General features: G+C 47.8%; 1 protein-coding gene across 1 annotated transcript in view; it reads right to left on the reverse strand.

Moving 5' to 3' along the window:
* ARHGEF28 (Rho guanine nucleotide exchange factor 28) overlaps positions 1–19,881 on the reverse strand; it is a 265,840-nt gene that overhangs the window by 29,926 nt on the left and 216,033 nt on the right. The window contains exons 24-29 of the mRNA XM_038765447.1: positions 18,790–19,044; positions 13,989–14,065; positions 11,894–12,072; positions 9,430–9,521; positions 8,656–8,838; positions 4,108–4,239 (exon numbers count right to left, since the gene is read on the reverse strand). Coding sequence (XP_038621375.1) covers positions 4,108–4,239; positions 8,656–8,838; positions 9,430–9,521; positions 11,894–12,072; positions 13,989–14,065; positions 18,790–19,044 — 918 coding nt within the window. The remainder of the gene's footprint in view (positions 1–4,107; positions 4,240–8,655; positions 8,839–9,429; positions 9,522–11,893; positions 12,073–13,988; positions 14,066–18,789; positions 19,045–19,881) is intronic.

A 19,881-nucleotide genomic window follows, 5' to 3' on the forward strand; every position in this document is an offset into this window, starting at 1 on the left:
TTGACTACCCCAAGCACTAAGTATGCTATGTGCCTGGCATACAGCAAGCACTTAACAAATATCGACATGATGATCACAGACTCTTAGAAGTGAAAGGGCCCTGGAGAGAGCACCTTGGTTCAGCCCACTGCCTCTAGGGTGAGGAAAATCTAAACCAGTTAGGGCAAACCATTAGTAAGTTTTTTCTTTCAAGGTATGGATACTGCAATACACCCTCCTTTGGCTGCTGCAGTGCCTTACTGTCCTGCTACTGTGGGAGTTCTTCCTTAAGGTTTAATGATCAATCAATCAATATCTCATTGATTGAAATTTTAGCCCATTTTTTCTTCTGGGCTCCGTGGGTCACCATCCTATCCATCCAAACCTGTGGGCCCTTTGCAGAGAGCTACTACATCACCCCTTGGCTGCCCCGCCTCCAGGAGAAAACAACTCCAGCTCCTTGGGGGGCTTCCACTGACTTCCGTTGGAATTGGTGTCCTTACTCCACGCTTCACCAGCAGCACACCTGGAGCTTTGGAACGCTCATTCTTCCAACAACGTGAGCTTGGAAGGACGCGGGGCCAGAAGAAGTGGTCCCAGTATAGGGGGCACGTGCACCCACACCTGACGGCTACAGAGCCGGGTTTCCTTAAGGCGGGGTTTGGCGACCCTTGCCCTTTGGGAGAACCTGGTGTAACTTCCACCATTTCTTTCCTTGTTTCTGTCCAACTTCTCTGGATCTCTTGAATTTATCTACATTCTCTTTGGAGGGTAATAACTGGAGGAGAGGGGAAAGGTTAAGACCTAACTTGAGCATGTGGTGCTCCTGTCACTACAAGTCTCAATCACAAGGCATTTTTTTTTTTTTTACACAGCATTAGACTATTCCCTTCCAGGTATTTTCCTGCTGATTTTTGCTTTTTCCCTATCCAGAGGGTTTTTTTCCATCCCAAAATATTCAACATCTCCCATCCTTCATCAGGACCACTTTCAGGATGGACATAATCCATCCCCATGTTGCTGCTGAGCCACCGATGGGAACCCTCCACCCAACTCTGCCGGCTGTGGACCCTCCCAACAGAAGAGTGGTCTAGATCATACTGTCCTAGCTGACCAGAGAGGGTGACAAGTGGCCCAGAATCAAAAAGCTTTCCTGAAGTCTTCTTAGATGATAGCTATTGCTCCCCACCAGCCTGTATGTGGTTATTCACAGGTAGAGTGGGAAATTCAATGTCTTGCGTCACTTATTCGTCACATACCCCAGATTGGTTTTCTGGAATCCTAAACTCTATTAGGTGGTTACAACTGGTCTCTTCCCATATACTGATGCTGCCTTTACTGGCCAGTAATTCCTGGCATCTCCTGTATTCTTGTTATGGGCAGGGACTGTGTCTATCGATTCTGTTATATTGCACTCTCCCAAGCGCTTAGCACAGGGCTCTGCACACAGTAAATACTCAACAAATATCAATGATTGAGTGATTGGTTGATTCTCCTTCATAAAGAGGGGAATGCTTGCTCTTTCCAATTCTTAGGGACTTCTAGTGGCTCTGTGGCAATGTAGGCCAGTGCTCCGAATGCCCTCCTGGATGTCCTACCAGGCTCTCTTAATCTCAAAATGCTTCCTTTACCTGCTTCTTTCCCTGTTCTTGCTCAGTTTTCCCACCTTCCCTGGAACCTGGGGCTTGGCCTGGTCAACTTTCACAGTTGATCATCTGGAACGGAAGACCAACGGGAAAAGACCGCAGCTAGAAACTAGCTTTCCCATCACCCATCAGGGGCCCACTGGGTACTTATTCCCTTAGAGTCCTCTAGACTGTAAGCTCGTTGAGGGCAGGGAATGTGTCCGTTATACTGTTACAATGTACTCTCCCAAGTGCTTAGTTGAGTGCTCTGCACACAGTAAGCACTCAATAAATATGACTGAGTTGGCTTCATTAGAGATAGAGGACATGAAGGGGCGAAGGGGAAGAGACATGATAGCAGGTGACATTTTGGAGGCTAGTCCAGAACCAGCCTGGATCCAGGAGTTCAGTGGCTGCCCCTGGCTCGGGCCTGGCCTGCTGCCACACTGGGTCCAGAGGACTCGCAAGAGCCAGACAAGTTCCCCTGGGATCCCCGGGGTGCTGGGTTCACTCTGGGATGCGCATCCTGGAGCGGGTCTGGACACCACAACCAGCAGGGGAATCAACTCTACTTCCCTGGGAGGCTTGAGGTCTGGAGTGATCCAGGCTGGGCTGGAATTCCTGGGACTGTTCCAGAAAGGGGCAGTCTCCCTGGCCCTTCAGACCCAGCTCTCCGTCCAGCCCAGTTCTGAACCAGCCCTGGAAGAGGGAAGGGCTGGACACCTCTCCCTTTTTTCTGCCTGCATCTGAAGCAAGATCAGATGCCTGGGGAAATGAAGGGGCAAGAAGGAGTCCCGCAGGGAGGCTGGGATCCCCAGGACTGGGCGGCAGGGAGATCACAGACACTCTGCTGATGGATCAGACTTAGGAAGCAGTTGAATACTCTGTAGCTGCGGGGCTGGGGAAGAGGGGCAGATTTTCCCAAATCCTCTTTCCAAAAGAACTTCCTCAGTCAGACGATGTGATGTTTCAGAGAGGAATTATCCTGTGCAATATAGCTCCCCTGAGGAACCTGGGTTTTGTCAAAATGGAAAGTGTGTGGGGCGGGGCGGGGGCGGGGGGTGGCAGGGAAAAAGGGAAAACAGAAAGTTAGAGAAGGTCTGACAGGAAAGGAAGAAGTGGGGTGGTCCCAGTATAAAAGAGCTTTGAGTCAGAGTAAAATACAGCAGGGATTCTGGGCACTGGAACAGCCAAGCCCTGACTTTTCAGGAATGACCACGTCTGCATTTTCTTCCTCTCCCTCAGAAGAAGGAAGGTTTATGATATGTGAGGAAGGTAAAAGTCTCAGAAGACAAAGTCCCTTTGAATAGGCTGCCAGGAATAAGGGAAAATGGGCTACTTTGGAAACTTCCGCTAGCAGCAGATAAAGATGGGCAGGATCTTGATAGGCAACCTAGCCCAGCGACCTCCTCCAATAGCCCAGGACTTGAGAGGACTGGGAAGCGGCAAGGACTAGTGGAAGACAGCACAGAGCTGGGAGTCAGAGGACCTGGATTCTAATACCGGCTTTGCCAAATGCTTGTTGTGTGACCTTGGGCAATCACTTAATTTTTCTGGCCTCAGTTACCTTGTTCTCCCTCAGACTTATCTTATTCTTCCTCAGACTTTGAGCCCTTGCGGGATGGACTGTGTCCTATCTAATTAACTTGTACCTACCCCAGCACTTATAATAATAATAATAATAGCCTTTATTAAGCGTTTACTATGTGCAAAGCACTTTTCTAAGAGCTGGGGAGGTTACAAGGTGATCACAAGGTGATCAGGTTGTCCCACGGGGGGGCTTACAGCCTTAATCCCCATTTTACAGATGAGGTAACTGAGACATAGAGAAGTTAAGTGACTTGCCCAAAGTCACACAGCTGACAATTGCCGGAGCCGGGATTTGAACCCATGACCTCTGACTCCAAAGCCCGGGCTCTTTGCACTGAGCCACACTGCTTCCCTAAGTACTTGACAGTACTTGACAACATAGTAAGCGCTAACAAAAACCATAAGAAAGTAGCGTGACCTAGTGGATAAACCACAGGCCTGGGAGTCAGAAGGACCCGGGTTCTAATTCCAGCTCTGCCTCTTGTCTGTTGTGTGCCCTTGGGCAAGTCACTTCACTTCTCTGGGCCTCACTTACCTTATCTGTAAAATGGGGATTAAGACTGAGTCCCACAAGGGACAGGGACTGTATCCAACCCAATTTGTTGTCTCTAACACAGCATTTAGAGTCTAGTTCATAGTAAACACTTAACGAGTATCATAAAGAAGAAGCCAAAGGATCACTCTTCCCACGACTCGGACCCTGAGCTGGTCTACGGGGCTGGGGGTCCTTGTCTCACAGTTCTTAGTGCTACCTTCCTTGGCTTCCCTGTTGACTCAGGTGTACCATCCCGCTAAGGACTAGAGAGAGGCTTAGAAATCAGGTTGGAGCAGACAGGTCTGATGGACCTGTTGCCGTGAACACGACCCGCTCCCCAGGATCCGCCAGGGCCCAGGAGACATCGCTTTCACTTACAGGGAGCAGGTGACGCAAGAATTTCCCTGGCACCGGGTGTGGGGGCCAAGCCTGAGCTGCCACAATCGTCCCCAGACTCCTGGATAGCATCCATCATCTGCGTCGCTCTCATGGCGTCGTGCAAGGTCTCCGCTAGGGAAAGAACACGTCCTCTGCGTTAGAAAGGGGTGGGGGTGGACTGGAGGCAGACCAGGGGTGGACTGAGGGCCGGCTGGTGGAGATGACACGCTAATCTCCTCACCGTACCTCGTTCTCGCCTGTCCCACCATCGACCCCCGGCCCACGTCCTCCCCCGGGCCTGGAATGCCCTCCCTCTGCCCATCCGCCAAGCTAGCTGTCTTCCTCCCTTCAAGGCCCTACTGAGAGCTCACCTCCTCCAGGAGGCCTTCCCAGACTGAGCCCCTTCCTTCCTCTCCCCCTCATCCCCCTCTCCATCCCCCCCATCTTACCTCCTTCCCTTCCCCACAGCACCTGTATATATGTATATATGTTTGTACATATTTATTACTCTATTTATTTATTTTACTTGTACATATCTATTCTATTTATTTTATTTTGTTAGTATGTTTGGTTTTGTTCTCTGTCTCCCCGTTTTAGACTGTGAGCCCACTGTTGGGTAGGGACTGTCTCTGTATGTTGCCAAGTTGTACTTCCCAAGCGCTTAGTACAGTGCTCTGCACATAGTAAGCGCTCAATAAATATGACTGATTGATTGATTGATTGACACCTTCCTACCCCTAGAACAGCAGAGTAGCTTTTGGGATGCAACTTGCATTAGGTTGGCTAAGTTGCTCTCGAGGATAAAAGTGAAAACAAAATTACCTTTAAAACATGGGTGTTCTCCCTGGGTAAGAAGCTGAGGCTCCCTCTGTCCATCAAAGGAAACATTTTACGTCATCCATCGCAAGCGATTGCCCGGGAGGGGAAGTAATTTGGTATCGGGGCAGGGGAGGAGAGGGGAACTAGAGGAGATGGGGCTTTAAAACATCACCTGGGAGCAAAGGCTCCAATTCTGGTTTTACAGTAAGCGAAGCAGAGTTATGAGTCTCAGCCAAGTTAGCAAAGAAGGCCTAGAGCCAGGAGGCCCTAGGGCCTAAAATGCCTGCCTCTCCATGGACTCTCTCAGCCCGCTGCCCCCAGCCCTGTCCTTCGGGCCCACACTTCAGAACTTTGACTTCATTTTCTCTATTTCATGGAATATATGGAACTGCAAGAATCACTTGCCCAACTCGAGTATGCATTAGTGCCCAGGAAGGCACGAATCATTTTACTTTAGTTTTTATTGACTCTAGACTATAAACTCGTCTCTAGACTGAAAGTTCCGTGCGGGCAAGGGAACGTGTCTACTAACACTCTTGTCACACAGTAAGCGCTCAATAAATACCACTGATTGATTAATTGATTTACCTGGGGTGGGGGTAGGATGAGCCAGTAAAACATAAAGCCTGGTTTTGGGGTCTTGCAACTGTTTACCAGACAGAACTGGTGTCCATGGGAAGGTCAAAGGACCAAGCTATGAGATTCCCTGAGCAGAAAGGTCAGGGAGTTGGGTATCAGATTCCAGCTACCCTTTTAGACTGTGAGCCCACTGTTGGGTAGGGACTGTCTCTATATGTTGCCAACTTGTACTTCCCAAGCGCTTAGTACAGTGCTCTGCACACAGTAAGTGCTCAATAAATACGATTGATGATGATGGTGATGACTATAAACTTCTTGAGGGCAGAGACTGTGTCCTCTAACTCATTTGTACTCTCCCAAGTATTTAAACAGTGCTCTGCAAACAGCCTTTCAATAAATGCCGTTGATTGATTAATGACTTGACACAGTGCTGCTCATTAAAACTCTAGGCTGTTAAATCTGGGCCATTCAGATCTCTGAATGCACTTCAGTTACCTTATTTCAGATGGATGGGTTTGGGGGGTCAGAAACCTCCAAGCCAAAGTGTATTAAATAATGTGTGTCTTGTACATAATGTCTTCTCGGGTTTCCTTGGATTTAAGGACAATGACCGCTCCCGCTGCCCCGGAGAAGCAGGTTTTTTTGAGAGCTGGATTGATACGGTGACATCACTGACATCACCTGCCTCTTCCTACCATGGGATTTCGGGGCGTCTGATTTAGGCAGACAAATGTACTGGAGCTGGGAAGATCTCACAGATAACCAGACTTCCAGGAGTTCACAATCTCCTGAGTGGGGCTGGTGAAATGGATCGCAGGACTGAATTGCCTCAAATATCTCTTATCTAATCAAAGAATCAATCAATCAATCAAAGGTATCTGTTGAGCACTTACTGTGCGCAGAGCACTGTACTTACGATGAATGCAATGCGCGTGATTGTCAGACTTGCCCTGGGTCTGAATCCCTCCTAGTCAGCCCAACTGAAATGCAGATTTGCAACTTTTAAGTACACCCAGTTCTGCCATAAGGCAGGTTTTCACTGGGGGTTCTGACAGGAATTCTGCTCGTTTTTTGGGGAATGTTCACCTCACATCATGAGCCTGCTTGGACCCAGTGCACCATGGCATTCAGGAAAGGTGGGCAGGAGAAATTTAAGAAGCTAAACTCACACTGGTGCATGCTCCAGCTCCTAACACTAGAGAAAAATTTGAAAGGAGGAGGTTGAAATAAGGTTGTTTGCCTACCTATGAATTTCAAGTATCCATCCTGCTCCATGTCCTAGGGATAGTAACTGTCTTGAATGTGTCAGGCACATTTATTTTCCAAAGTGTTTCATATTACTTCTCACAACCTCCCCACGAGATGGGGAGTGGTGGGTATTTTTCTCCCTCATCTTACAAAGGAGGAAACTGAGACTCGGAGAGGGTAAGTGACTTGGCCAAGAGCATGCAGCATGAGAAGCAGCGTGGCTCCATGGAAAGAGCGCAGGCTTTGGAGTCAGAGGTCATGGGTTCAAATCCCGGCTTCGCCAATTGTCAGCTGTGTGACTTTGGACAAGTCACTTAACTTCTCTGGGCCTCAGTTCCCTATCTGTAAAATGGGGATTAAGACTGTGAGCCCCCCGTGGGACAACCGGATCACTTTGTAACCTCCCCAGTGCTTAGAACAGTGCTTTGCACATAGTAAGCGCTTAACAAATGCCATTATTATTTATTATTATTATTATTATTATGCTGCAGGCCAATAGCTGAGCCAGGACTAGAACCCAGGTCCTGACTCCCAGACTTGTGCTTGTTCTGGTACGCTCTGCTCCCTCCAAGAGTTGGCTGTTCGAACCTCTGACCTCTGGGTCAGGAGGATGGAGGAAGTTTGGGCGGGGGGGGGGGTTACACAACTATCACCCAGTAATAATAATAATAATAATGATGGCATTTGTTAAGCGCTTACTATGTGCCAAGCACTGTTCTAAGCGCTGGGGGGATAAAATAATAATAAAAATGATGGAGACGTGACAAAACAAGTAATAATAATAATAATAATAATAATAATAATAATAATAATAATAATAATAATAGCATTTGTTAAGCGCTTACTATATGCCGAGCACTGTTCTAAGCGCTGGGGTAGATACAAGGTGATCAGGTTGTTCCACGAGGGGCTCACAGCCTCAATCCCCATTTTACAGATGAGGTAACTGAGGCCCAGAGAAGTGAAGTGACTTGCCCAAGGTCACACAGCAGATGAGCGGCAGAGCTGGGATGGTCTTCTGACTCTCAGGCCTGGACTCTAGCCACTACTCCATGCTGCTTCCCCAAGGTGATCAGATTGTCCCACAGGGGGCTCACAGTCTTTGTCCCCATTTTACAGATGAGGTAACTGAGGCCCAGAGAAGTGAAGTGACTTCCCCAAAGTCACACAGCTGCCAAGTGGCAGAGTTGGAATCCGAACCCACAACCTCTGACTCCCAAGCCTGGGCTCTTTCCCCTGAGCCACAAGGTGCCTGTGAGCCCCACGTAGGACAGCCTGATTAGCTTGTATCTACCCCAGCGCTTAGAATTCGGCTTGTCTCTGTGGGTGCATTGTCCTTCCCCATTCATTCATTCAATCGTATTTATTGAGCGCTTACTGTGTGCAGAGCACTGTACTAAGCGCTTGGGAAGTACAAGTTGGCAACAGATAGAGACGGTCCCTACCCGACAGCGGGCTCACAGTCTAGAAGCGGGGGACGGACGACAAAGCAAAACATGTGGACAGGTGTCAAGTCGTCGGAACAAACAGAATTAAAGCTAGGTGCACATCATTAACAAAATCAATAGAATAGTAAATATGTATAAGTAAAATAAACAGAGTAATCAATCTGTACAAATATATATACAGGTGCTGTGGGGAGGGGAAGGAGGTAGGGCGGGGGGGATGGGGAGGAGGAGAGGAAAAGGGGGCTCCCTCAGTCCCCTCTGTCGCAGGGAGAGGAGAGGAGCTGATTCGGGCCCGTACAGCGCTTAGCACAGTGCCTTGCCCCCAGTCCGAGCCCCATGAGCCCGAGGGAGGGAATGGATCCCCGGCGGCCCCGGAGCGGCTTAAGGCGGCTGCGCGGTACCACCCTGGCCTGAGGGTCAGCTGCCGAGGGCCTGCTTTTCTGAACCAACTCACTTTCCTTCAGTGCTGCTGTCACCAATGACCCGGCTGGGGGGGCTTCTCTGGGGTCCGGCTTGATGAGGAGGTGGGGCTCCAGCCGCACATCCCCGAAACCACTCATCTTCCCCAGTTCCGCGTAGATCTGCAGCTTCTCTTCCAGACAGTCGCAGATCTGCTGGTCCTGGATCCTGAGGGTTTCTGTGAAAGGTTTCCTGCAGCTTGTGACTGAGCTCATCATCCGGTCGGAAACCAGAGGCAAAGTCCCCCTTGTCCCCTTGTCCCCCTTCCCTGTGATCTGGCTGATTCTAGAGGCGGCAGGGGGCTCATCCCAGACAAACTATGCAACCTGAGTTCTGAGGCCAGAAAGCAAATTTGAGACACTGTTCAGTGGAGTCAGAAAGGGTGAATTACCACAAACAAACACACAGCCATGCCATTCCCTTACGCTTCACGCTGTCTTGGCAGGGAGTAAACAAACGGGCTTCATTTTCTGTTTATAAGCATCCACTATACTGAGCTTTCTTCCTGGTCTGTTTTGTTTTTTAACAGAATTGTGTCAACATGCTCCACAGTTTCAATCTCTTTCATCTGTGGCTGTGTCTTTACTAAGTGCTTGCTGTTTGAGGATTAGGGAACGTTGAGTCTGTCTCGGGGTGACGGACTATCATGTTGGGGAAACTGGTTGTTTGTGCAGTGACTCACAGTGCCAACCGCCCCAGGGACGACCCCTGCCCCTTCAGTTCCTTCGATTTTGGGGCCGCGCCCTCCCCGCCCCGCCGCCCCGGCTACCTTGACACTGCTGGATCCTGGCGGCCACGGCCTCGGCTCTCCGCTTGTCCTCGTCCGACTCGCTCACCTTCCCTCCTTCTTCCTCCGGACACCTTCCAGAGACAAGCACAATGACATTCGTGGGTTCTTCGCAGAGCCCTGCTTGCCAAACAGCCACCCAAACTACCCCGACCCGCCTGTCAATTCTATCAGTCAGTCCATGCTTGCTCTTTATAAGGGTGTCCCCCTGCTGCAGGTGGAGCTCAGACGAGCACAACAGTGGCAACACTCTAGTCTGTAAGTTCCTTGTGGGCAGGGATCACATCTACCAACTCTATAATAGTGTACTTTCAAACAATCCCTTTCCCCCAGGATCTTACTGTAACATTGCAGGCTCATGATGGGCAGGGAATATATCTGTTGTACCTCACCTCGCTACTCTCCTGCTAAAACCCAGCCTGCACATTTCACTCCTCTACTGCCAACCAACTCACTGTGCTTCGCTCTCACCTATCTCACCACAAACCCCTCGCCCATGTCCTGCCTCTGGTCTGGAACACCCTCCCTCCTCAAATCTGATAAACAATTAGTCTCCCCACCTTCAAAGCCTTATTTAAGGCACATCTCCTCCAGGAGACATTCCCTGACTAAATACCCCCTTTTCCTTTTCTCCCACTTCCTTCTGCGTAGCCCTGACTTGCTCCCTTTGTTCTTCCTCTGTCCCAGCCCCACAGCACTTATGCACATATCTGTAATTTATTTATTTGTATTAATGTCTGTCTCCCCCTGTCTAGACTGTAAGCTCACTATGGACAGGGAATGTGTTTACTGTTGTATTGTACTCTCCCAGTGCTTAATAAAGTGCTCTGCACACAGTAAGTGCTCAATAAATATGATTGGACAGATTAAAATGAAAGCTATATTGTATTCTCCCAAGTTCTTAGTACAGGACTCTGCACAGTAACGCTAAATAAATTCAATGAAGGGGAAGGTGAACAAAAATCATTTTCAAAGAGCAGAAGCAAGGAGGACAGCAAGAATATGGCAGAAAGTAGTACAAACATATTAGGGCAATATTGCTGAATAAATTATTGACAGTAGAAATAATATACAGGACACCCATACAAATAAAAAAAGATATGTACATGAGTGCTGAGCACAGGAATAGAATACAGCAGTGCTCCACATTGAACCATTCTCTCAGTTCTTGAAAATAGCACCTTTCTGTGCCTTTGCTAAAATGACGCTCCAAAATGGGCACAGATTTAGATGTTAAAGGAACGGGGATTGGTAAACTAAAGAAGCATAGGTTTAGGGGTGATTTAATAATGGGCAAATGTGGCCTAGTGGCAAGACCACATGACTTGGGAGTCTGGAGACTTGAGTTCTAGTCCCAGCTTGGCCACTCACCTGCTGTGTGATCTCAAGTCAACCTCTCTTTGCCTCAGTTTTTTCATCTGTAAAATGAGGATAGGCTATCCGCTCTCCCTATCTCTTTAGATTGCGAGCCTGTTTGGAACAGGAACTGTGTCTGGTCTAGTCACCTTATAGCTACCCCAGTTCTCACCTCAGTGCTCAGCACTCAGTAAGCATGTAATAAATATTACAATTAATAAAATGCAAATATGCAGAGGTATGATTTATAAGAAAGCATATGAATTCCAAAAGGGCAGAAATGGGCTCACATTAGTGTTCCAAGAACATATAAGAACACAAGAAAGGCTGTTACTGAGTCAGACCAATGGCCCCTCCAATCCTGAATTTGTCTACGACAGTGGGAAAGGGCTGCTGAGAAGAGCCCTGTAAGAGTCACGCTCCTCGGCCTTGGTCCCAGCGTGGCCTAGAGGATAAAGCTGAGTCAGAGGACCTGTGTTCTAATCTCACTTCCTACATTACCGGCTGTGGGACCATAGTTACGGCACAACTTCTCTTTGTGTCAACTGCAAAATGCTCTCCCTCCTATTTGACTGTGAGCCCCATATGGGACAAAGGCTGTATCCAGCCTAACTTGAAGACATCCAGTGCTCAGAACAGTGTTTGACACATAATAAGTGCTTAACAAATATTATAAAAATGGAGGGAAATGGCAGGTTTGACCATAGAGCTGTTGGGGAGGGGTGGAGGGGAAGGGAGGGGGGAGGAGGTGGAGCAGGGAAGAGGAAGAACAGAGGGAGTGGGAAAGGATGGAGGAGCAGGAAGGAGGGAGAACAAGGGGAACAGGAAGTAGGGGAGTGGAGGAGTGGGGAGGAGGAAGATTGGGGGAGTGGGGAGGATGGGAAACAGGGAAAGTGGGGAGGAGGGGGAGCGAGGAGGAGAGTGAACAGGGGGAATGGGGAGCAGGGGGAGCAAGGGAGGAAGGAGGAGCAGAGGGAGTAAGCGGACTGGGACCCAGAAGCAGGCGTGACAAATGGACAGAAAGAAGAGATGCCAAGATTCCAGCCGGAGCAGCCCCAAACCAGAGTCAAAGGAAATCTGCGAACTTTACCTTTCTACTGCCTGCTGAATCCGCCTCATCCAGTTGTTCCGCTCTTCCTTGGAATTGGTGTGAATCTCATACATCTCCGGCCCCGCGGACGAGGCGCTGATTAGAAACATCCCTCGCTCCTCATTCGCTACCTCCCGGGCAATGAGCTTCTGCAGGGAGATGACGGAGGGTTTCTGGTCCTGAGGAAAGGATGCAGAAGGGAAGCTGCTGAAATAGAGTGGCGATGCTTTTGAGGCCAGAGATCTATGAGGAAGGGGTGAGGACCGACCACCCACACCTGAGTTGCGGGGCCACGGTTATGATGGGTGGGAGAGGGGACGCTGGGAATTGGTGAAACCCCTAGAGGGATCAAACTTCCATGTCGCCCCCAGCACATCCCTTAGCAGACCCTCCCTTTGAACAGTCTCGTGTCTTTGGCTTCCCCAGTCTCCTTCCAGGGACCAAGTACAGATTTTGATGCATAACAAATGTGCTCAATAAATGTGGAAGAGGATGGAAAGGAGGAGGAGGGGTGGAGGGAAGAAAGGAAGAAAGAAAGAAAGAAAGAAAGAAAGGGAGGGAGGGAGGGAGGGAGGGAGGGAGAGAGAGAGAGAGAGAGAGAGAGAGAGAGAGAGAGAGAGAGAGAGAGAGAGAGAGAGAGAGAGAGAGAGAGAGAGAGAGAGAGAGAGAGAGAGAGAGAGAGAGAGAGAGAGAGAGAGAGAGAGAGAGAGAGAGAGAGAGAGAGAGAGAAAGAGAGAAAGAGAGAAAGAGAGAAAGAGAGAAAGAGAGAAAGAGAGAAAGAGAGAAAGAGAGAAAGAGAGAAAGAGAGAAAGAGAGAAAGAGAGAAAGAGAGAAAGAGAGAAAGAGAGAAAGAGAGAAAGAGAGAAAGAGAGAAAGAGAGAAAGAGAGAAAGAGAGAAAGAGAGAAAGAGAGAAAGAGAGAAAGAGAGAAAGAGAGAAAGAGAGAAAGAGAGAAAGAGAGAAAGAGAGAAAGAGAGAAAGAGAGAAAGAGAGAAAGAGAGAAAGAGAGAAAGAGAGAAAGAGAGAAAGAGAGAAAGAGAGAAAGAGAGAAAGAGAGAAAGAGAGAAAGAGAGAAAGAGAGAAAGAGAGAAAGAGAGAAAGAGAGAAAGAGAGAAAGAGAGAAAGAGAGAAAGAGAGAAAGAGAGAAAGAGAGAAAGAGAGAAAGAGAGAAAGAGAGAAAGAGAGAAAGAGAGAAAGAGAGAAAGAGAGAAAGAGAGAAAGAGAGAAAGAGAGAAAGAGAGAAAGAGAGAAAGAGAGAAAGAGAGAAAGAGAGAAAGAGAGAAAGAGAGAAAGAGAGAAAGAAAGAAAGAAAGAAAGAAAGAAAGAAAGAAAGAAAGAAAGAAAGAAAGAAAGAAAGAAAGAAAGAAAGAAAGAAAGAAAGAAAGAAAGAAAGAAAGAAAGAAAGAAAGAAAGAAAGAAAGAAAGAAAGAAAGAAAGAAAGAAAGAAAGAAAGAAAGAAAGAAAGAAAGAAAGAAAGAAAGAAAGAAAGAAAGAAAGAAAGAAAGAAAGAAAGAAAGAAAGAAAGAAAGAAAGAAAGAAAGAAAGAAAGAAAGAAAGAAAGAAAGAAAGAAAGAAAGAAAGAAAGAAAGAAAGAAAGAAAGAAAGAAAGAAAGAAAGAAAGAAAGAGGAGGGGGATGAGAAAGAAGGGACCAGGGGGAAAAAAGAGAGAGTGTGAGGAGGAGGGAAAGGAGGAGGAGAACCTGCTAACAAGTTGCTCATTGGATTGGCTCTAAGGTGCCATGGGCAGATTTTCCAGATGAGCAGCTTGTCAGAACCCAGACTGACTGATGGCGCTTAAGACATTTTAGTAAAATCAGGGAAAAGGTCTTTATTTTTTTTCAATTGTGAATCATCTTGTGAGTCTGCCACTTGGTTTGCCAAGTCAAACACAGGATGTTTTTGGCTGCTTTGGGTGATGAGATTTCCACCCTAATTGGGCCTATTTGGGCACTTCTGTCCCAGTGAGAAGAAAGTGTAGTGACGACGAGGGCCCACATCCTTACACCAGTATCGATCTCCCAGGGACTTGGGGCGTCAAGTTTCCAGTATGATCAAGAGAGTTTCAATGCATATTAAAAGGCCCACTGCATACTCACAACTGCTGCAAAGATGTATTTCTGGTCTTTCTCTTGTAAAAACAGCAGCACATCTGTTAGAAGCAGAGCTAGGATATCTGAAAGAAGGAAGAGTTTTAATAAAGGATATTAGAGTTCATTTTCCTTTGCAAATACTAGGTTCATTTTCTGCAACCAAAACAATTAGAGAAACACCACAAACGGGTGTTGGCATGGGATGGGGAAGTCTATGCCCTCAACATCAATAAAATGTAAATCTGATGCCCCGATAAAAATGGAAGAGTCAGATCATACACTTGGGAATGTGTGTGTGTGTGTGTGTGTGTGTGTGTGTGTGTGTGTGTGTGTGAGAGAGAGAGAGAGAGAGAGAGAGAGAGAGAGAGAGAGAGAAAGAGAGAGACTAAACTCAATTGAAGTCAATCAATCAATGATATTTTTTGAGCCCTTACTGAGCGCAGAGCACTGCAGAGCACTGAGAAGCAGCATGGCCTGGTGGACAAAGCACTGGCGTGGGAGTCAGAAGAACCTGGGTTCTAATCCTGACCCCACCACTTGTCTGCCGTGTGACCTTGGGCAAGTCATTTAACTTCTCTGTGCCTCATTTACCTCATCTGAAAAAAACGGGGGATTAAGACTGTGAATCCCATGTGGAACATGGACTGAGTCCAATTTGATTAGCTTGAACCTACCCCAGCACTTAGTACAGTGCCTGGCACACAATAAGTGCTTAACAAATACCTTAAAAGTGCTTGGGTGAGCACCATACAGTAGAGTTGGTACACATGATCTCTGCCATCAAGGAGCTTACAATCTAGAATGTACTGTTCATGGCAGGACTTAGGTTTCTACTTCCTCTTTCCCACAGATGGGATTCAGTGTCTTTAAAAACACCCAGGGACAGTAGGGTGTCTTCTCTTTAGCAGGGATCTGATCTCAGCAAAATATTCTGATTGCAGCAACTACAAGATCTGGGGTTAGGGGAGAGATAAAAAGGATCAGCAGCAAGTTCAAGAGGAATTTGGAAAACTACAAGCATGAGTGGGCCATAATGGTTCCCGGGGCGAAAGCTATGGACACGGATGGAAAATCAGGAATGTGAAATGGTGCATTATGATGGATGGCAACCACCGTCCAAGGATCCTGTAGCCACTTGGAAACAGCACACTGGGCTGGGTAGACGAGTGGTTTGGCCCAGAATGACACTGCTCAAGATTTCATGTTGTTGTGAAATATGGTTGAGTTCTCCAAATGGATCTCAGGGTTTCCATGTTCTGGCTCAGAGCACGTGTGAACTAATGCTATTATAAGTTCAGGTTGATGTGGCATTCCAGCTCTCAAGAACCCTTCTTTGGGCTGGGAACTCATCTTCACCTTCTACTTTCTTCAAGGCACTTACAAAAGCTAAGTCTGATTGATTGAAATATTCTGTAGTTGATATTTTTACCAAGGAGTCAAAGCACTGAGCCAGCCTACCAAAGTAGGTGTGTCCCAGATAAACCAAGGACGTATGGTAGCCCACCATCAACACTGTGCCACCAGGTAGAAAACAGTTAGTGAGAGGCTATTTTACCATGGGAAATTGAATCCAGAGATTAATATTTACTGTGACACACATGCCCAAAGCAGCACACCCTGAAAATCCCCAAATCTTATTTTCCACATTAGTTCTGACCTCTTCCCTTGCCAGTCTTTTATCAGAGCAGCTAAGGAGGAGAAATGTTTGAAAAGTGAATTTCTTAATCGCCATCCTTTCCCTTTTCAACCAGGAGGAGGAGCAGCTACGGCCCTGAATATTTTGTAAAGAGGATGAGTGATTTTTAACTATAATAATAGTAATAATAATAATGACGGCATTTATTAAGAGCTTACTATGTGCAGAGCACTGTTCTAAGCACTGGAGAGGTTACAAGGTGATCGGGTTGTCCCACGGGGGGCTCACAGTCTTAATCCCCATTTTACAGATGAGGTAACTGAGGCCCAGAGAAGTTAAGTGACTTGCCCAAAGTCACACAGCTGACAATTGGCAGAGCCGGGATTTGAACCCACGACCTCTGACTCCAAAGCCCATGCTCCTTCCACTGAGCCATGCTGCTTCAGTTTTGCCCTTGGAATAATACTCGGGTGTTTGGAGGTGGTGCTGTTTGGGAGAAAGGGTGTAGGGAAGCAGCTTGGCTCATTGGAAAGAGCCCAGGCTTTGGAGTCAGAGGTCATGGGTTCAAATCCCGGCTCTGCCAATTGTCAGCTGTGTGACTTTGGGCAGGTCACTTAACTTCTCTGGGCCTCAGTTACCTCATCTGTAAAATGGGGATTAAGACTGTGAGCCCCAAGTGGGACAACCTGATCACCCTGTATCCCCCAGCGCTTAGAACAGTGCTTTGCACATAGTAAGCGCTTAACAAATGCCATCATCATTATTACTATTATTATTAGGGGAGACAATCTCTGGACGCAAAGCCAGAGTAGCCATTCTGGGAAAGATGACCCCCAGCCCACCCAACCCTGCCAGGCCCCCAGGGCAAGGACTGCTTTTTTTTGACTAAAGGGCCGATACCATCCCATTTACATGACCTGGCGGAAAGAACATGGGACTGGAATTCAGAAGATCTGGGCTTTAATCCCGGCTCTGCCACTTGGCTGCTGGATGATCTCGGGTAAGTCCCTTAATTTCTCTCTGCCTTAGTTTCCTCATCTGTAAAATGAGGACTCAGTACCTGTTCTCCCTCCCACTTAGCTTTATCTTGTATCTACCCCAGTGCTCAGTGCAGTGCTTGACACACAGTAAGTGCTTAATAAATAATAAACACCATTTTGTTTATTCAGCGCACCTCAAATTGGCCATCCATTCATTCAGTCGCATTTGCTGGGCACTTACTGTTTGCAGAGCACTGTACTAAGAGCTAGAAAAAGCGGGATGGGGAAAAAGCAAGGCAGGGAAGAGGGAGATGGGGCTCGGTGACAGATTGAGCTGAATACAGGTGAGTCTGTATTGGGGAGATGGAGGGGTTGTGGGGTGCGCGGGAGAGGGGGAGAAGGGGTGAACACGCTGTTCCTACTATCGACAGCATATTCCGAGGCCTGCGGAGGACACGTGCAGAGGGCTTCTCGCTCCTTCTCCCTCAGTTCTCCGGCCAGTGAGTCCCGGGAGCCTGACACAGATTACTCCTCGGCATAGACACGCCACAACACTGCCTAACGCCATGCCCGAGAGCTGGAGAGGAGCTGGATTTTTGGCTTCTCCCATTTCCCTCACCAAACCCCGGACCCGTGCTTTCATGCAAGCCAGACACAGAAGTAAGAAGTCAGCACCATGGCCGCAGGCCCGTAGTTCTCAGCTGGTTTGCGGGGGCCGGAGGGAGAGGGGCCAGAGCTTGTGGCCAGAGCTCACATTGTGGACATGGCCCGTGGACTGGCTGGAGCCTAAAAGCCAAAAATACCCCTTGGTCTAGTGGGAAGAGAAAGGGCCTAGAAGTCAGAAAATCTAGGTCGAATCCCAGCCCAATCGAATCCCAGCCCCACCGTAATAATAATAATAATAATTATAATAATTATAATAATAATAATGATAGCATTTATTAAGCGCTTACTATGTGCAAAGCACTGTTATAAGCGCTGGGGAGGTTAACAAAGTGATCAGGCTGTCCCACGGGGGGCTCACGGTCTCATGGCTCAGTGGAAAGAGCCCGGGCTTTGGAGTCAGAGGTCAGGGGTTCAAATCCCGGCTCCGCCAATTGTCAGCTGTGTGACTTTCGGCAAGTCACTTCACTTCTCTGTGCCTCAGTTCCCTCATCTGGAAAATGGGGATTAAGACTGTGAGCCCCACGTGGGACAACCTGATCACCTTGTAACCTCCCCAGCGCTTAGAACAGTGCTTTGCACATAGTAAGCACTTAATAAATGCCATCATTATTATTATTATTATTCATCCCCATTTTATAGATGAGGTAACTGAGGCCCAGAGAAGTTAAGTGACTTGCCCAAAGTCACGAAGCTGACAAGTAGTGGAGCGGGGATTTGAACCCATGATCTCTGACTCCAAAGCCCGGGCTCTTTCCACTGAGCCATACTTGCTACGTGACCTTGGGCCAGTCTCTTAAATTCTCTAGAATTTAAATTCAATTTAAATTTCCTTCTAAAGTGTAAGCTCATTGCGAGCAGGGAACCTGTCTACCAACTCCGCAATACTCTTTCAACAGCTTAGTAAAGAACTCGGCACACAGTAAACGATCAATAAATATGACTGATTCTCCGGGCCTCAGTTTCTTCATCTATAAAATAGGGATTCAATACCTGGGGGGTTTTTTTTGGCTTTCTATTTGTTTTTAAAGGTACATGTGAAGTGTTTACTTTAAGCCAAGCATTGTACTAAGTGCTCCGGCAGATACAGGTTTATCAGGTTGGACACAGTCCCTCTCCCACTTGGGGCTCACAGGATTTAATCCTCATTTTACAGGTCGGGCAGCTGAGGCACACATAATTTAAGTAACTTGCCCAAGGTCATACAGCAGGCAAGTGAGGGAGCTGGGATCTCCTAGACTGTGAGCCCTTCCTAGACTGTGAGCCCGCTGTTGGGTAGGGACCGTCTCTATATGTTGCCAACTTGGACTTCCCAAGCACTTAGTACAGTGCTCTGCACACAGTAAGCGCTCAATAAATACGATTGAATGAATTAGAACCCAGATCTTCTGACTCTCAAGCCGGTGCTCTAGCCACTCCACCAAGTTGCTTCCTACCTTTCCTTCAGACTGCGAACTCTACCCCCATGCATAGCACCTAGTAAGCGTTTAACTGTGGCAATTATCATTATTATCATTCAACACCCTACCTTTGAAACGTCCCGTAGCAGTCTTCCAGTACACCAGCCCATCGTGCAGCAGAGTCCGCTCCCGGCCCAGCAGGGTTTGCTTCCGGAAAACGTGGCCGTTCTTGAGCTTCGTGCAGGTTTTGTTCTCGATCTTATTCAGGATCTCCAACCACTTTTGCTTCTTCTCATATTCGTTGACTTTCAAATCCACAGCGGCAACCATGTCCTTGATCAGGCGGAGGGCTTTGTGTAAATCTTTCTGTTCTTCGGTTCCTTCTGTGGGAATCCAAAAATCCCCAGCCCGTCACACCAGACCAGACTGGGGGTAGCCCAGGCTGGGCAGTGGGGTTCAGGGCAGGACTGGGCCGGTTACAGTGCCCCGGGGACCTGAGCTCAGAAGTCACCCCTACTTCTACTGGCCCTTTGGTGCCAACAGGGTGAGAAAGAGTCTGGGTCAAAGCCTGCATTCATTCATTCAATCGTATTTATCGAGCACTTACTATGTGCAGAGCACTGTACTAAGCACTTGGAAAGCACACTCTGGCAACAGAGACAATCCCTACCCAACAACGGGCTCACAATCTAGAAGGGGGAGACCTCTAAACTATAAGCTTGTTGTGGGCAGGGATTGTGTCTGTTTATTGTCATATTGTACTCTCCCCCAAGCACTTAGTACAGTGTTTTGCATACAGTAAGCACTCAATAAATATGACTGAATGAATGAATGCCTCGACCCATCCATTAATACTACACATGGAGCATTATCATCCTCATCAATGGTATTTATTAAGAGCTAATTATGTTCAGAGCACTGCACTAAGTGCTTGGGAGAGTACAATGGAATCAGTAGATGTGATCCCAGCTGCCAAGGAGCTGACGATCTAGTGGGGGAAACGAACACTTAGGTAAGGTAGAGAGAAGATCCCCCTGGTGCTTCTGAGTGGCCAGGAGTTCCAGGCAAGGAGCACTGCCCTTTTTCTCTTCACCTGGCCAAAGCAGGGTGGCTCGGAGCCAACTCCAGAAAGCTCTCGCTTGGCCTGTTGGGGGAAACCAAGTCACTACAGAGAGCAAGGCCTTAGGAATTCTGCCTCCAGCCCAGATCAACTGCTGAAA

This window comes from Tachyglossus aculeatus, chromosome 23, assembly GCF_015852505.1.
Source record: "Tachyglossus aculeatus isolate mTacAcu1 chromosome 23, mTacAcu1.pri, whole genome shotgun sequence".
In the NCBI taxonomy this organism is placed as follows: domain Eukaryota; kingdom Metazoa; phylum Chordata; class Mammalia; order Monotremata; family Tachyglossidae; genus Tachyglossus; species Tachyglossus aculeatus.